Source organism: Bacillus rossius, chromosome 16 (assembly GCF_032445375.1).
Source record: "Bacillus rossius redtenbacheri isolate Brsri chromosome 16, Brsri_v3, whole genome shotgun sequence".
Taxonomy (NCBI): Eukaryota; Metazoa; Arthropoda; class Insecta; order Phasmatodea; family Bacillidae; genus Bacillus; species Bacillus rossius.
The window spans coordinates 10009819-10028090 of NC_086343.1; the positions used below are offsets into that span (position 1 = coordinate 10009819).

At 40.7% G+C, this 18272-nt stretch overlaps 2 protein-coding genes across 2 annotated transcripts in view; both read left to right on the forward strand.

Moving 5' to 3' along the window:
• Positions 1-11660, forward strand: part of LOC134540305 (uncharacterized) — a 404904-nt gene extending 393244 nt beyond the window's left edge. Inside the window, exons 15-18 of the mRNA XM_063382964.1 lie at positions 1009-1130; positions 4654-4884; positions 7211-7362; positions 11408-11660. Coding sequence (XP_063239034.1) covers positions 1009-1130; positions 4654-4884; positions 7211-7362; positions 11408-11660 — 758 coding nt within the window. The remainder of the gene's footprint in view (positions 1-1008; positions 1131-4653; positions 4885-7210; positions 7363-11407) is intronic.
• The window catches only part of LOC134540129 (CD109 antigen-like), a 487552-nt gene continuing 480817 nt past the window's right edge, over positions 11538-18272 (forward strand). Inside the window, exons 1-3 of the mRNA XM_063382655.1 lie at positions 11538-11645; positions 12726-12935; positions 16018-16212. Of these exons, the coding sequence (XP_063238725.1) occupies positions 12915-12935; positions 16018-16212 (216 nt within the window). The 5' untranslated portion in view covers positions 11538-11645; positions 12726-12914. The remainder of the gene's footprint in view (positions 11646-12725; positions 12936-16017; positions 16213-18272) is intronic.

The window sequence follows — 18272 nt, forward strand, 5'->3', positions numbered from 1 at the left end:
GTTCATTCGACTTACGTTCCTTTCACGAAATTACTCCTACCAATTCTGTATTCAGATAGCTATGATGTTACACACCAAAAAAATGCTGTAAAATGCAGGAAAGTGATGAAATATGGGTTTTGTTTATAATCTGGCTGATTTGAGAACTTCAGGGCAAGAGAGAGAGACTGGATATTATTACAGTTCAAAAATGCTTCATGGCAGGGATGATGGGGATTTGGATTAGTCGGGATTGTGGATTATTGGGATTCAGATAAGTGGGAATCCACTGTTGTATAAAAATTGAATAAAACTGGTTGATTTTCATTATAAATTAGTAGATAAAATATTGGTTGTCTGTAAAGTCGGTTTACGGACGATAGTTTAACGTGACGTCATAAAAAAACATTGATGAAATGATTGGATTGCATACTTTTATGAATAAAATTGAATCATTTTTATTGAATTATCACTATTTTGTATGGATACAAAGAAGGAGTGAAATGAAATCTACAATTTAATTGATAAATTTACTTTTATTTGCACTCATTAATTCAAATATATTTATTACTTTAACGAAGAGAAGATTTTAACTATAACTTTTATACATGTTTGCTATTTAACTTCTTCCAATCTGTGTTATTCTGTGAAGGATAGGACGATGATAGGAAAAGTAGGAAACGAATGGGAGTGTTTTAAGTTTAATGTGCCTCGAAAAAGTCAAATCGATGGTTGATCCAATCGAGTGGAAGAGAGATAGATACGGCGCAAGCGTACAATGAGTGTAACGGGACACAGCGTAACGGGACAATGTGCGTTACGGGTCACTTTTTCGTGCGTGCATCCGGCGTTTATCGATTTATTAGAAGTTGTCACGTCAAAACATGTAAAAAATGTCAATAAAGTGTATGTAGTGAGTCTAAATTTTAGTGATTTATGATTTGGGTGTAGAGATTCGAAAATTTAGTTGGGACATATTGGCATAGGGTATGTACAGCAACTGATGGAACGTGTGCTGTTTTGTCGTAGACCCGAGTGAGAGGAGAACGTGGTTGCAGACGCAACAGGACATGCAGCAAATGCAGGAAGCCATGGCAGTGTCGGAGGAGAAGAAGAAGATCATGGATGACTTCCTGTCGCTGCAGGAGCAGGTCTGGTCGACCAATGAGACGCTCACGCGAACATAGTTGCTGCGGTGATCGAGTGGTTTAGATCACTTGCCTCCTACCGAGGTGAACCGGAGAAATGTGGCGGATATGGGTCTACACTGAGCCAGTCGGTTGTTGTGTTTCACCCACCAGTTCATTTCGTCAAATCTTCATTCTCATATCATCACTCCTTACTGTCTCTAAAGACTTTGATGTTGTCGTGACATGCCGATTGATTCATTCTTAAATAATTTTATCATTCATACTTTCATTCCATAATTAATTAATTCATTATTTCCGTAATTTTTGTCAATAACCGTGACCACTATCTGCTTATATTTAATGACGAATCTGGGCAGAAATGAAAAGAGCTGGCACCAGGTAAGAAGGGGTGCAGAATGAGCTGACAAGTATTTTCGTGGACTATAAAATAGTTTAAATAAAAGGTGAATAGAAAAAAAGAATTATACAATATCTGCTAATATTTTGATTTTTACTCATCATCAACAACCATGTACTCAATAATGATCTTCATTTCCCAGTTTCTATTGAGTTTGCGCAGCATGCTTGCATAGGGGTTGTAAAAATAAACTTAAGTAAACACTGGTAAGTGCATGGGATTTCATAAAATTTAACTTAAAAAGTTATAATTTGACATATTAAGTACACATATCCAACACAAAATGCCAGCTACATTCATTGAATTTTGAGGGTGGGAGCTGGGAGCAGGGGCGGATCCAGCGTTTGATGTCAGGGGGGGCGAATGTAGGTTTCAAAAGTATTTAAACTGGGAGAGTCCGGGTGTCCACCCCACGGAAAAATTATATTTTTGTTGGTGCGGCGTATAGTTGTGGAGGGGGGGTTGGTTGTGGTCGCACTGCAACTCTCCTCACTCCACCCTCCACTCCAGTAACGGGACAGCCCAGCTTGTCGCCCGCCACCCCCTTCCAACATTCCAAGCCACGCTTTTCCCTTGAGCTCAGGACAGCTGAAAAGTTGAAGGATGAAGGAAACATGCCCAGAGTGAAGTTACTCTGTGTCAATGTGGCACACAGCAATCAATATTTCGGTTTCATGTAAGACATTGCGCGGGTCTTTATGTTTTTGGCTACATCATCGATTTTGCTTCCCTGGGTGTGAGGGGGGGGGCGATCGCCCCTATCGCCCCCCCTTGGATCCGCGCCTGGCTGGGAGGGGTAGGGAGGGAGGGCCAATCACAATTTTTACGCTGAAGGTAAGCCTTGTGATATCCCTGCTTCTACTGAGTATAATTTTCACACCTGTCTTGCAAAAAAAAACTTAAAATATTACTGTTTCTCATTTTATCATTGTCTAATTTTTTTTTGTAAACAGTAATTAATGCTTTCTTGTTGGATCCTGATACAAGTCTAAGTGGCATTGAGGTTTTGCAGAAATGTTTACTTAAAACTTGCTGTATCTGCATGTTGGCTATCATTTTCCTTAGAACATTTAAACTTATTAAATTTACTAAATTAAATAACTTTATTTCTATAGATTTTATTATGTTGAGTGTGTTGTTTTATACTCCTGTATGGTAAATAAATAATGGCAATTTTTGTTGACTAAGCAACAAATAGACACTGTCCTTAAAATTAACTAAAACAAAAAAAAATACTTATTTTTTTTTAACACAGTATAGAAATTTTATTTTCTAATTTTATGTTTTATACATGTTTTTTCTGTGCTGATGAATTTTTGGTTGTCAGTTAATGATGAGAATTTTTTGCTAGTGCTTTCTGTTTTCCAAGATATAATTAGGATCTCTTTACAATGTGGCAGTTTCCAGGCTTTTAGATTATAAAATGAGGTAAACAGTGTGTAGGATATCTGATAACCTGATACCGGTATTGATTTAATCTTTAAGCATTACAAAATATATGACTAGAATCTCAAAATTTCAATACAGTACAACATACTTATAAAAAAATTTCTTTTATAATAAACAAAACATTTTTGAAATGTATTGACGTGATAACGGAACCACTGCCTGCAATTCTTGCAAAAAAAGTATGTTAAAGTGTTTATTATCATGTGAAGTTTTTATTTTTGTTGTAATTTTTTGTTTGTTTATTTTTTCCTCTAAATTGATCTGAATTACATATTCAGATATCCGAGTTAAAGGGGACTGGCTTAATGAGATTCTACTGTGTATTAAGGTGTATGTATGCATATATATGTATATGCTAATATTTGTATATGTATATTATATTGGTTATGGTGTGGAATGGGAACCACAAATAACTTAGAAAGTCACAACTTAGAACTGTCATAACTTAGAAAACTTGGAAAAATCCACGTAACTTAGAAACGCACAACTTAGAAAGATCATAACATCGAAACACACAACACAGAACCACACAACGTAGAAACGTCATAACGTAGAAAATCATAACTTAGAACTATCACAACTTAGAAACATACAAATTAGAACTGTCATAACTTAGAAACACGTAACTTAGAAACACGCAACACAGAACCACACAACTAAGAAACGTCATAACGTAGAAAGTCACGACTTAGAACTATCACAACTTAGAAACATGCAACGCAGAACCACACAACTTAGAAACGTCATAACGTAGAAAGTCACAACTTAGAACAATCACAACTTAGAAACACACAACTTAGAACTGTCATAACTTAGAAACACGTAACTTAGAAACACGCAACACAGAACCACACAACTAAGAAACGTCATAACGTAGAAAGTCACGACTTAGAACTATCACAACTTAGAAACACGCAATGCAGAACCACACAACATAGAAACGTCATAACGTAGAAAGTCATAACTTAGAACGGTCAAATTCTAAGTTATGTGTTTCTAAGTTGTGTGTTTCTAAGTTATGACAGCACCCCGTGTGGAATTACAAATAGCATTTAAAGTCATCACACTTTTTTTTGTCAGCGAAATATGCTAAAATGGTTGTTTCCTTAGTGCTCAGTGGTGCACAGTGTTTTAAGGTATGGAAGGTATGTGCGAGGAGTTTTCATCTTGAACATTCCACCGTAAAATTATAGGGTCACTGCTTGAAGTCCCGTGGAGGCTCGTTGCAGTCGAGAAGGCAGCATGCCAGTTTGGTGCGTAGAGCGTGCCAGAGTCTCCCGTAGCTCTCGCCCGCTGGTACTGAGGGCAGTATCTAGAGACCCGGAAATTTTGCGGATTCATTTAGTCGCAAGCTAACCTCCACACTGTCGCACTGTGTTCATTATCGGACAGCAGTTGTCTGAACACGCCCGTCTACCGACTGTGAGCCGACGACGCCCGGCCGGGAGAGAAGTAAGCGAATCAGGTAGTGCCAAAAATTAACAAGGATAAGAATGCTCTCGCTGAGAAATCTCCGATGGGGGAAGTAAACACGGGTTGAGCGCACCTGTAACTTTGAAAATTCCATCCCGAGGCCGGGGAGAATCCGCGGAAATTCCCCCGGGGTCCTCCAGTGACGTCGCACCGCCCGGAGCCTCAAGGGGGGAAGCCTGAGAGGGGCGTGTCCGCGACTCGCAGCTCGACTCGCTGCTGGAGGCCAACGAGACGAGCCCCCCGGAGAGGCAGCTGCCGGTGGCGGAGTTCGACCTGGACCGGGAGGGGCGGGCGCGCCGGCTGCGCGAGGCGGCGAGCGAGCGCGAGCGTGTGCGCGAAGACGCGCTGGCGCTGTGCCGGGCCCAGGACGAGCTGGGCGAGGCCCTCAGGAGGAAGTACTGGCAGCCCATGGAAGTGAAGGGTCGCGTCATGCAGGTCAGTGGCGGATCCAGGGGGGGGGGCACCGGGGGCAAGTGCCCCCCCCCCCGTAAAAACCAGTTGTCCGCCACATTAATATTGGCCGACAAAAATGATTGTTTCTGAAACCTATAAAACATTTTAATATGATTAATGTATTTCTCGTAGAATCGTAATATCTGTTGGTTGGATGTTATGTGTAGTGTGAGTAGATTAAAATACAAATTTAGTAATTTTAAGACATATATTTTTTTTTTCTCTGGTTATTCTGAAAATCCTAGAGTGCCCCCCCCTTTCGAGGTGGACCTCTGGGATCCGCCCACTTGTGCAGGTGCAGCCTCTTTTCCTCCGTAGTGACCGACGATGATCCTATCTACCGGGGACTAGCGATCCTGGCATAGGACATTCATTCCAGCAATGACTTATGTTTCTCATTATCATCATCATCATCATCATCAGCTGATTCCAGCCTGTAAAATATCTCCATCTTCCTCTGTCTCTCCTACATTCCTGTAACTATCTGCTCTTCCCAGGGACGTCGGAACGTTTTCATTAGTGGGGTGGGGGAAAAGATATATTACACTTACCTCAGTCCTAGAGCGGGGGGTCCGGGGGCCCTCCCCGGGAAAAATTTGGGAATTTTAGATGCAAAATTATGCTATGTAATGAGTTTCCGAACCAAAATATTTAATATACCATTTTCAAGAATTTGATGACGTAATATGTATTAAATACTACTCTGACAGTAGATGATGTACAATTTAAATAAAATACTATCTAGTAATTTGCAATCATTTAACAGTATATTGACAATCATAAATTTGATTTTCTAATCAATGTGATCACCAATGCAAGGTTTGTAACTACTGGTTGAGAAAAATACTACTAGGACCAAACATTTATTCTGGGAAAAGGAAGGGGGCGAAATGCTACTCTCGTCCCCCCCCCATGCATAACAGCACGGGGGCGACTCGCCCCTGCTGCCCCCCCTGTTCCGACGCCCCTGGCTCTTCCCACCTCCTTCTTGGACTTCCTTGGGGGCCTTCTTCCTGCGTCCTACTTCATCGTTTTCCTAGGCAGCCTCTCTTTTACCAATCTCTGGACGTGCCCATACCATCTCATTCTTTGCATTTTTCAGTGATCTCATTCAAGTCCATTGCACCATCTCATTCCTTATGATTCTTGTTTTGATTAATGATTCTAGCATTGACTAATAATTGTAACACAGACCAATGATTCTACCATAGTGTAATGATTCTACCAAATGACTAATGGTTCCACCGTATGATAAATATTCTACCAATTAGTGATTATTCTACGATAGACTGAAGATTATAACATAAACTAATGATACTACCATAAACTTATGGTTTTACCATTGACTAATGATTCTGTGAATAATAATTCTGCCATGACTTATGATTCTACCAAAACCTAATTAACAACTTCAAATTGTCATTACTCGCTCTGTTAAAAATCTTAGAAATATTTTTAGTGTGTGATCTCTGTTTTAACAATAAATAACATTTAGTAATTAACGATAAACTGTTTTGGTGTAAAATATCTTAGCAGCTGTGTGGCTTCTTTCATTTACTGTCACTTCTTTTTTTAATCTTGTAGCGTGTCAGATCAGACTTGGGCCGATTACAGCCTCGCATTACAGATGTAGCAAGGACTTGTTGAGTGGTGTTAACTTTGCGCTGTAGTCGTTCGTGTCGGTAGCAAGGACTTGTTGAGTGGTGTTAACTTTGCACTGCAGTCGTTCACGTCGGTAGCAAGGACTTGTTGAGTGGTGTTAACTTGTGCGCTGCAGTAGTTCACGTCGGTAGCAAGGATTTGTTGAGCGGGGTTAACTTTGCACTGCAGTCGTTCGCGTTGGTAGCAAGGACTTGAGTGGTGTTAACTTTGCGCTGCAGTCGTTCACGTCGGTAGCAAGGACTTGTTGAGTGGTGTTAACTTGTGCGCTGCAGTAGTTCACGTCGGTAGCAAGGATTTGTTGAGTGGTGTTAACTTTGTGCTGCAGTCGTTCACGTCGGTAGCAAGGACTTGTTGAGTGGTGTTAACTTTGCGCTGCAGTCGTTCGCGTCGGTAGCAAGGACTTGTTGAGTGGTGTTAACTTGTGCGCTGCAGTCGTTCACGTCGGTAGCAAGGACTTGTTGAGTGGTGTTAACTTGTGCGCTGCAGTTGTTCACGTCGGTAGCAATGACTTGTTGAGTGGTGTCAACTTTGCGCTGCAGTTGTTTACATCGGTAGCAAGGACTTGTTGAGTGGTGTTAACTTTGCGCTGCAGTCGTTCGCGTCTGTAGCAAGGACTTGTTGAGTGGTGTTAACTTTGCCGCTGCAGTCGTTCACGTCACCGTTCGTGGTGGAGAACTACCCCGTGATGCGTGCGAGCGGGGAGTTCGAGGAGGCCCTGAAGCGAGTGGTCAGCAGCAGGCAGCTTGAGCTGGCCGTCCACAAGGACTTCCTCCGCGCCTGGCTGCCCCACCAGCCCAGGTAGTGCGTGCCGCTCTCGTCGTTTCGGGAGCGCGAATGGAAGGGCGATTTATATTTTTTTAGTTTAGCCTTGCGCATGCGAGTTGAAAGTGGAGACCCTTATAATATATCATGGTGAATATTCAAGATAAAGACTGCCTGTGCATATCTGCCCTAATTACAATACTGTGTACTAATTTTCCATACCTGAAAAAAAACTGTTTTGGCCCTTTTTTTTTGCCGGCAAAAAAAATACATTTAATCAAAAAAAAAAGAGTGTGTGTAACTCAGTACATGTGATAAGAAGTGAAACTTCTTTGAGAATTCAAACCTCAACTGGTAAGAATTTAGTAAGAGGTAAAATGTAGAGAGAGAGAAAGGGATAAAAAACATTGCTCACTGTTGAAATAATCACACCATAAAAAAAAAAAAACTTTGCGTGTAACTGTTTCTTCAAATAATTCTGCCATTTGGAACATGCCAAATTACTGAACTAACTATCAAATTCATAACAAGTAGCGCTATCTATGCGGGCAACGCAGGGATTGCCTCAACAGCGCTCTCTAGGCTGCTGGTTGAACAAGGAGGAACGTGAGTGCGCTGGTTGCAAACATAAAACCCAAGGCACTCACAGCTGACTGTATAGGATACCTATATCTATTTTTTGAAACAAGCGCATGCTCACACACTCTGTCTTATTTTTTTGTTCATCTATCTTTCTAGGTTATATTTTTTTGGCGGGAGACAAATCATCGCACAAAGAGGAGAACAATAACGTGCCCAGCAACGTATATAGCATATGCACTCTCTATATCTCTTTGGCCAAGTACCTATTCTCCATCCTTTTTATGAATATGAATCGTTTCACCACAAAGTTTCACAAAAAAAAATCCATTAAAATTCAGCCTTGAAATTTTACTCTAATTGCACCTAAAGAAGTTTCACTTCACCCTTCTACCCATAAAATGGTTGTTTCACAACCTAAAATTCCAGAATCAATACATATTGTAATTTTATGCATTTACTAATTACATGTTAAATGTTTAATATCTCGGGGAATACCAACAGCAAAGGTATGAAGAAAACCTAGTAAACTTCAAAAGTTATCTGTTTTTAATTTTTTGACGTGATGTCTTAAAAATCGATGAACGCCGGCTGCACGCATGAAAAAGCATGACTCATTGTCACGTTCCGTCTGAACCGAGCGTGCAAGGACTGGCCAACCACCGTGCGAGAAAATCTTCTATAATATCAAACAGCTTAAGGTGGGCTTTTTAACTAATCGTTCGTGATTATATTTAAACAAATTACAGTAGAACCCCGATTTAACGAAGTGCTATGGTTACCGAAAATGTTTACTCTAAATCGATGTTTCGTTAAATCTGATTTTCCGATTTTCAATGACCCCCGCACTCATTATCGCGTCCCTACCGTTTCCATATCGTAGACAGGGTCGACGCTGATATCTTGTGCTGCCGTGCTATCTCAGACTTCGTCAACTTTACATCTTCAACGTCTTTTAATCTCGCTCGTACGGCCCCCGGTTTGTACTTACACCTCGGTCGTACATACAAATTTTCAGAAACCGTGAAAAATGAGGCATAAAATAAAAGTTTAAAAATATGTAAAGTGTAAGAAATACGTTAAAGTGTATTAAAATACAGTCGCAACCTGCAGCGTTTATAACAAATACGAGCTACATACACATTGCGTCACAGTAAAAAATAAAAAATAAAAAAATTGGCCGCAAATTGATGGAAAATTTCCGTCAATAGCGCGCCGTACGCGGAGAAAGGTCATTGTACTCGGTCAGCTGCTATTACGGCGCGGCGTAGCCGCCGGCTGACACTCTTTGTTCGCTGAGCTGCGCAGCACTTATAAAAAACGTATTCCAAAAACTAAACACCGCGCACAAAGCTCTTACTGAGAATAATAAAGCTGTAGCAAACCGTATGTATGTATTCGGTACCGAGTAACAGGTGCGCCATCTAGTAACGAGTAACGAAACATTACACACGGCTGCATCTCGTTACTCGCATTTTTCGTATGTTTTACGCATGCGCGCGCATATTCGATGAATTACAAAGAACGATGTTTGTTTATTAAGTAAAGTATAATTTGGAAATTCGTCGTCAAAGTTTTTTACTGTTTATTAAAGGTATTGTGTGTGTAGACAAAGTTTGAGATTGGAACAGAAACAACGTAAGAAAGCATTGTTTACAAATTAGAAATATGTTTTTATTATCGCGTATTTTCACGTTTTTTTTGTTCTTATCTTAAAAGAGATAGTATAAAAAAGCCGCTCTAATGAGATTTAATTGTTTCTTGGTTAACAAAAACTGTTAATTATCAAATATTGTTAATTGTTTATATTCTATTTATTATTATTTACGCGACGTCATACTGTACGCGTACGCAATACGACTCGATTCGTTGCTGCAACATAACATAGCTTGTTATGCGGTATCAGAAGTAACGAGTAATGTAACGTGATACGATAGTAACGAGTACTAATTGTTATAGTAACGAATACATACGGGGACGCTTTTTTTCGTTACTTTTACACCTCTAGAGAATAATGATAATGGCGTATTGGTGTGACGTGGTCACAAGTTGAAAAAACCTGGAGGATGGGAAAGGGAATATTTGGAAACGTGTGATTATTGGCTAGCACTGTTACTATGCGGGCGTGTTTGGAAGATAACGTGGTGAGTCAAGCCAGGGATATTGATGGGGGAGGGGGATGCGGACAAAGAAACCCTTCATGACGTCATGTGTCGCGGACAGTCTATCTATCCAGGTGTGCGCAATGGCACGCACCTACGCAATTCAATTACAGCGCCCGCAGTTTTTAAGCAATTTGAACAACTTTTTTAATTTTTTCGTATTTGGACAGATGATGCAAAGGCACATATTAATATATAGTACCTCCATTCTATTACTGACACCACAAAGTGTAATTTTTAATAAGATTCCATTACTATTTACTTTCATTTTTTGGAAATTTATATTATTATTTTAATAAATTGGTGTTTTTTTGATGGTTCCTGAAAACCTTTACGTTAAATCACTGTTTTCGTTAAATCCGTGTTCGCAAAATCGGGGTTCTACTGTATTTAAATTAAATTTGCAAAAAAACTGTAAATAATATTTGAAAATTAAGAAGTATGCAATTTTTCATGAATGTTTTCTTATGACGTTATCACGTAAAATTACCGTCCGTAAACCGACTTTACAGACAATCCTCTTTTTTAATTTACTTAATTTTCCTTGAATCTTTTTTCTTGAATATCGAATCCTTCGAAAACTAAGTATTTGATGCAGGGGCGCAACAACAAGGTGGGGGGCAAACCTTGAATAGGGGGCAAACGGGGGCAAACACGGTGCTGTGTAATCAATTTTTAGATAGTAAAACTGCTTAAACAGCACCATTTTCCACCTTGAAATACAATGTTTTCCCGGGTAGAGGACCCCCGGACCCCCCCGCTTCAATAGTAGGGGGGATCGATGATTCTTTATAAAAAGGTTTAGTACTCCCCCCCCCTTTTGGAAATTTAGTTGTTGCCCCCCTGATTTGATTGTATTTGAGGATTTGATTGGACCAGCCCTAGTAATAGTGAGAGCCTAGTATGGCCTTTGAATATATATATACTGTATAGAAGTCGCCAGCCCAGGTTAAAATTTCTAATACGGTTTTGAGGTAGTTGGTTAATTCACCGCCGCAATCGCCACCATCTCTAGGGCATCGACTTGGGTGTGGTCCCTAGCGGACAAGCGTCAAACTCTTCAATACACCCCTTCCCCCTCCAGTTGAAAGACCTCGAGCTGCAGTGAATGATTGGGTGTGGTGGGGGGTGTACGGGGGGAATGACAGCGGGCGAGACAGTGCTGCGCTCTAACGTGCAAGTAACAACCTAAGACGATACAGGGCGTTACCGGCAGCGTACTACTGCAGGCGGTGTAAGTTCCCAAGCTGCTCATCATACGCCCCTGAAAAACGTAGAGTAAATCCTTATCCACTCGCGACTTCTATACAGTATATGTATATTAAAAGGTTTGCCCGCAGCTCGCCGGAGCCGGAGCCTGCGAGGGGGCAGCCGGAGGTTCGACGGGGCACCGTCGCCCTGCAGCGGGCCCTGCTGGAGGCGGAGCTAGAGGAGGAGGAGGAGGGGGAGGAGGCGGCGGCGTGCGTCGAGGCTTGCGGCTCCGTCAGCCACCGCTACGTGGAAGTCCCGCCGCTGCGACACCACCAGTACGAGCTGGCCACGAGCCTGCAGTGGTTCCACGAAGCCGTGCTGCTACAGGTGCGGTGCTCGTGACGCCGTTCGAAATTCAAATTGTGGCGACACAGCTCCTCCGATACTGAACTAAATCACTGTTACAGAGAGCAAAACCTAGAGTTGTTCAAATACGTAATATTTATGTGTTAACAAAAAGAGTGGTGTATCCATCAGGGCCGGTGCAAGGTAAATTGGCGCCCTAGGCGAAAAACCTTAAATGCCCCCCCCCCCCCCCCCCACCACCCCAACCGGACACCCGAAAAAAAAATTTCCTTGCCTCAAAATACATCACGTAAGCCTAAGATTTTGTCAACAATCAAATGTAAGCAGGCTTGGTTTTTTTTTTTGTACTTTTTTACTTATTAAAAATCATAAACAGGTCACCGTGGACTTTAAATAATTACTTATATCAATATAAACATTCCTAACTGTTACAAAAATCCATTTTCATCTAGTTTCAATAATCGTTAAACATATTATATCAGCTGTTATGTGTCGTGCTGCGCCGCCCCCAGCTACTTGGCGCCCTAGGCGGTTGCCTACTTTGCCTAGTATGGACGCGCCGGCCCTGGTATCCATAATGAAATTGTATAATAGATTACGTAACTATATTTATTTTTGTATATCTGGACACACATTTCTCTGGAATAGCTTTGGCTTCCGGCTCGTAGCCGCGTCCTTTGGCGAACAATTCGCCGACGTTTCGGTCAACACTGCTTGCACTCAGGGGTGCAAATCTGTGGGATTCGCAAGGACAGGCCCCCACGCGGCCGGAGAGTTTTTGCGCGTGCGTTTTAATCGGCACAAGTCATCTCTGGATGGGGTGTTTGTATGTTGTATACTACCTATGTTGGCGTATATACATGTAATGAAGCAAAAATTTTTAAAATATACAGAAAGTTTTATCATAAAACATAGTTTTGATGTTACGTTTATCAACCCCATTTTCACAGTCACAATTTTAAAAAGTGCAAGCGGGCCCCTTTTTTAGGCGCTTCTTGATTTGGGGGGCTGGTTGGGGCTGGGGGGGATCTACGCCCATGCTCACACGGTCTACATCCATAGTCCGAGGAGTGGATCGGAGCCTGGCCGTGTGTTTCGCAGGACGTGATTGAACGACTGCGCCAGCACTTCAACCAGCAGTTCGACCGGGTCCTGGAGGAGAAGAAGGCCGCCCTGGCGCACCTGGGGGTTGTTTGCGGGCGCCTCCGGGAGATTGCGCCGGAGATTGATCGAACATACTCGCCCAATCACAGCCTGCGCCTCACCCCGCTCGAAGACCCGGACTCCATCATGACTGTCGCTGCCAGCGAGGTCAGTGGGCGTTGTCTTGGCAGCAGGGATATTTTAATTAACTATACTTTACTACATGTAATCGTTTACCCTTGGAACAAAAACAACTTTTTTATGACATAAATAAGGTACTCAGTGCTAACTCTTATGTAATTACTTGGGACTGTAAAAATATAATTTGTATTAATGAGAATTTTGTACAAGCAGGGCTTATTAATGAGGTTTCACTGTAAATGCTTGTAGCCTCATGTTGATGCACGGGTTCAGCGTTGTATTCGCGTTCGGAAAGACCCAAATTTTGAAGCCAATATTGCTCTTTGTGATTTTCAACAATATTTTTAATTCTTGTTTGAATATTATTTTGTTTTGATCCTTGGGACCTAGATTTGGATAGAGGGATATATTCTAATTACACCAATCCCTCACTTAGCACGACTAAATGCATTCCTAAAAATGTTTGTTTGATTCTAAATCACGTATTCTGAAGCATTGGTCTCCATAAATAGAAAGGGTAATTTACTTAATGTGTTCCAAAATGTGTAGGGCAATATTCTTTACGTAATATAAATGTGTAGCATAACACTCAGCGATAAATATGTCACACCATTTATCTTTATAAGCCTACCATTGAATACTTTGTACGACGAATATGAAACCTTGTAACGAGAGATATGTGGTTATGTACTTATCGCCAGTCGGCTAGTTGGCTTGCCCGCCCGGGCGTGACCTTCTACTCACGTTGCGTACTTTTCCATAAACTTTCCAAACAGTCCTTTGCAGTGAATCTGATATTACTGTCCGGATTCCAATATGATTCCAACCGCAGGTGCTTGGAATGCGCATGTACAGTTACTGGCAGACAAATGGGCAGATGTTGCTTTGTGTAGTGTGCATGCTAGTTAACTGCCACTGGCTAGACTGAAGTTCATCATGGCCTATTCTGTGGCCGGGCGACAACGGTATGGTCCGGTTGCATACATGACGGCATAAAGACATGTGGTCCTTTACACTCCATAGCCGCAACTGAATTTGCCGTAGCTGATGTTTGTACAACAGCCTATAGCATGCGGGTGCATCTCTTCCTCCCTCGTATGGCTAACTGTATGCCACGGTACATTTGTTGTTTACTGAGTTGAAGCAGACTTCGTGGCGTCATGCCCAACTTTTTTTTTGCCTGTGACCATTTCGTACTAACTGAAATTTACATAAGTGCTATTCAAGACTGGGGCAGTAAAATTAATATTGCAATAAAAATAAATGAATTTGGATTGGTGTACTCTTTGGGATTAGAATTAAAAATTGGATTCCAGAAGATTGGGATTCAACCCATCACTGTTGTAAACGTGATCTAAAAAATTGCATGAGTTATAAGGTTTCCAATAAATTTTATTAGTGTTATATATTTGTGATTTTTGTTCTACTATCAGGGCAAACACGAGCATAAAAATTCTGAGTAGGCTGTATTTTGGACTACTGCCGCAAGGGGTTTGTTTCATGAATTTCCATCGCGCTGAATGAGAATGTCAGTCTAAAATAAATAAAATAATTTAACAAAATTGATGTTACTTAATTTTTGTATGTGAATTCGATGAACGTTTTACGTGATGGTCGATCGGCCACCCCAGAAAAATTGTGACACCAAAAAATTGTGATACAAAGCTGCGAAAAACTCGGCCCCATTTTTCACAACCACTGACTCAACTGACTCCATATCAAAATCAGAGTCATCAGAGAGCATATCTACGTCCATTACCAAACAATTTCCTGCATTCCTTGTCGCTTCTCATTAGGGAGACAGCTGATGCTCACTCGAGCGCAAATTTCACGCCTCTTTCGGGGGCTCGTTTTGCCTCACTGGCCCATTCCTCTCTGCTACTTTTTGTCTCAATTCAATATCTACGACACTTCTCTGCGTTTTTAATTTCTTCTGCTCAGGCAATTTTGCTTGTTTTCTTTCTTTTCTTCAACATAACCTGTTTTCGCTTGGGCATTTTGTGACCAATTGCTCCAAAACCAAAGTAAGTAACTTTATAGCTATTCCGCTCAACTAGTTCCACTCAGCCCTCACTGACGAGCAACTTGAAGATTATTTCGTGCATATTGATGTATATTACTTTCGTAGCTACAGCTCACACTGACTTTAGTCCGACACTCTCCACCAATGCTCATTACGTCATCACTGCAAATGTTAACCAGGTGAGTCATAAAGTAACGACCACGAGCAAAGTCTGCTCTGCTAAGATATATTTATTTCGAATCTGTAGCTTTCATAGTTTATATGTTTTAAGCGGTGTTGAATCCTCAGCCGAAGTGACACCCAAACTTGGATTAAAGACATTCATGTTCCTATTATCTTTGAAAGATTTGTGCAGTGGGAGTGCATGACTTTATGTAAGCTTTTGGACATACGCCATTGCTTAGCACATGTATGTCGCACCTGTTTCCGTACCATGTGCGTCTCTGCCTGAGGACGGGAGCAGATAGCAGTTCCCGTAACGTCGCTTGTTTCTGTTTTAGAAAACTGTTGTGTTTGTTTCGTCTTTTCATTTGGTCGTGTATTTGTCTCGTTTTGACTGTTGTGCTGAATTTTTTTGGGTTCAATATTTTTGTGCTGTCATCATTTGTGGGTTTTTTTTTCTCTTTTGTTTTTTGGAAAACTATTGTGTTTGTTTCGTCTATTCATTTTGCTGTTTTTTTTGTCTCGTTTCAACTGTTGTGCTGTTCAACTGTTGTGCTGAATTTTTTGGGTTCAGCATTTTTGTGCTGTCATCATTTGTGGGTTTTTTTTTGTTCTGTTAGTTTATTTTCTTTGTTTTTCTTTGTTTGTTGACCATATTCCTGTTGTGGAATATTGTGTGGCGTTAAATCCTGACGACAGCAATTTTTTGCTTAATTTGTGTTTTTTGTCATTTGTGTTTTTTTTTTTTGTAGTTTTCTTCTACAGACATACATGTGCTAAGCAATGCCGTATGTCCAAAAGCTTACATCAAGTCATTCGTGTTCCTGTTGGAATCTTGGTGCCCGCTCCAGGGATTTCGCCCCTCTCGCATCTCCTCCCTCTTCCTTCGGCGAGTGGAACGAGGGTCGGATTGTTCGTGGGCAGGTGGGGGCGCTGCCGTACGTGTCGCCCAGCCAGCAGGCGCTGATCGACCGCCTGGCGGCCGAGGCGGAGGCGCGCCGGCTGGCCGAGCTGGCCGACAACTTCCGCGAGCTGGCGCTCGACCACATGATGGGCGGCGTGCTGGAGGTGCGCTGGGAGGACGAGATCAAGAAGGACGTCCCGAAGCCCAAGTGCATGGTGGGTGCCTCTGCGCTTGTGTCTCGCGTGCTTCCGCGCTTACACTCTGAAAAAAAAAAATTTGTACTTTTACAAGGGAAATTCTTGGAAACCCTGTTGCCAAGGATATTTCTTGCAAAACTTACAAGGCAGAGCCTTGCAAAATCGCACATGCTACAAAGCTCTGCCTTGTAGTTTTACAAGTAATATCCTTGGCAACAGGGTTTCCGAGGATTTTCCTTGTAAAATACACAAAAATTTCTTTCAGTGTACTTTGGCTAGGCATCTGCCCGTCCGGTGCTTTCGAACGTCTTGCCGTGTTTCTCCAAGACAAACTTTCTATGCATATTCACGCAATGCTTATCACAAATAGAAAGAACATTTCAGCAAACCATTAAGAGGCCACTCCAGTGTTTCAGGGGCACTACGCAACCCGTGTTAACCTCATAAGATTCAATGCTATTTTCATTTTGCTTGTAACTAATTAACTAATATAGATTTCGAAATGATGCTTGCTCGATATGTAAGAAAACGATGCTCTTATAAAAGCCCCTTTCTTCAAAAACGTGCATATATTATGGTTCAAACCTAGACAATACACTTATTCATATTAGTAAAGATTAGTACAAAACCATAATTTATGCACGTTTTTGAAGAAAGGGGCTTTGATAAGAGCATCGTTGTCTTACATATCAAGCAAGCATTATTTCGAAATCTATATTAATTAATTTGTTATAAGCAAAATGAAAATAGCATTGAATCTTATGAGGTTAATGCGGGTTGCATAGTGCCCCTGAAACACTGGAGTGGCCTCTTAAATGGGGCACTTAAGATGTTTAATCTGGACATTACTTATTCAGTTCATATAACTACTAGAGCCTGGCTGATCAGGAAATTTGCCGATCTTACCGATCATTGCCAGTCTGGCCGATAACCGAAACCGAGCGTCCTTTCGAAAAACAGTGAACCACCCTGAGGCATGTCGGTTCCTTGCCTTCGTATTTTATTTTGAAAATTAGTTGACCCATGCCGACCAATGTTTGAACAGATTAAGTTTTTAATGGTGAATAGAAAAATAAAATTAACACAAAATAAAATTGGAACAAAATTAAAGTGTTAAATTAACTTTTTATTTTACCATATGGTTTGTCGCTATTGACTCACAAACACAACGGTGATTATTTCACTTGAATCAAATTTATTTAAAGTAACAAAATTTTTATGCAAATTTCCTGAAGAAGAACAAAACTGTAGCATTTAAAAAATAGGCACCAAAATGTAATAAAAAAAAATTGTTTAATTATTTGAAATAGCATTTTATAGTAATTTTTTATAGCTAATTCTTGGAATAATGGTAAAAGTTCATTTTTAATTAATTTTACAAATGTTTGCTTGAATATGTGCTTATAAATAACTAGCTTGTATTGGTTTTTAAGAAATATAATGTCACGAGCAAGTATAAATTGTTTAGTTAAAAAATCATAGAAGTGGGTATGAAGTACATTAAATTGTGCCGTTATGCTACATCTGCTACTTGCCAGCCAATGAATGATCAGCCAGGCCGACGCCGCTAAGTGATGTGAATGCTAGAGTAGGGGAAAATCTTGGCTTAAGCTTCATAATTTTTCCTTTATGATGATAAGGTCACTGTTACACATTGCATAAAAATATACTCATTAATTCAAATCTTTGGATGTAGAAGCAAAGTTGCTTCATCAAGTGTCAGCCTTAGTACACCCGCCCCTCAATTTAATGCTCTAATTCGTTCCTGGAAAGTAGAGCATAAAAAATACAAGTTATCCTTAAAAAAAAACAAATGTTAATGCGTAATGTAAACCATTCTACTCTTTTAATTGGGATCAAAAGTATCCACTGAATGAAGGGAATAGCTTTTAAATAATAGGTAAACTATGGTTTTAATGTTTTAAGACTCATCAAATTAATTTGTTCATTGCATTGGTTTAATGTTACACAATACCATAGTAATGCACTCAAATTAAAATTTCAAGTAGATTTTAAATGGTACTTTGAATCTATGACCGCTTGAAATCATGCTGTAATTTATTGGTGTCGTTACTTTG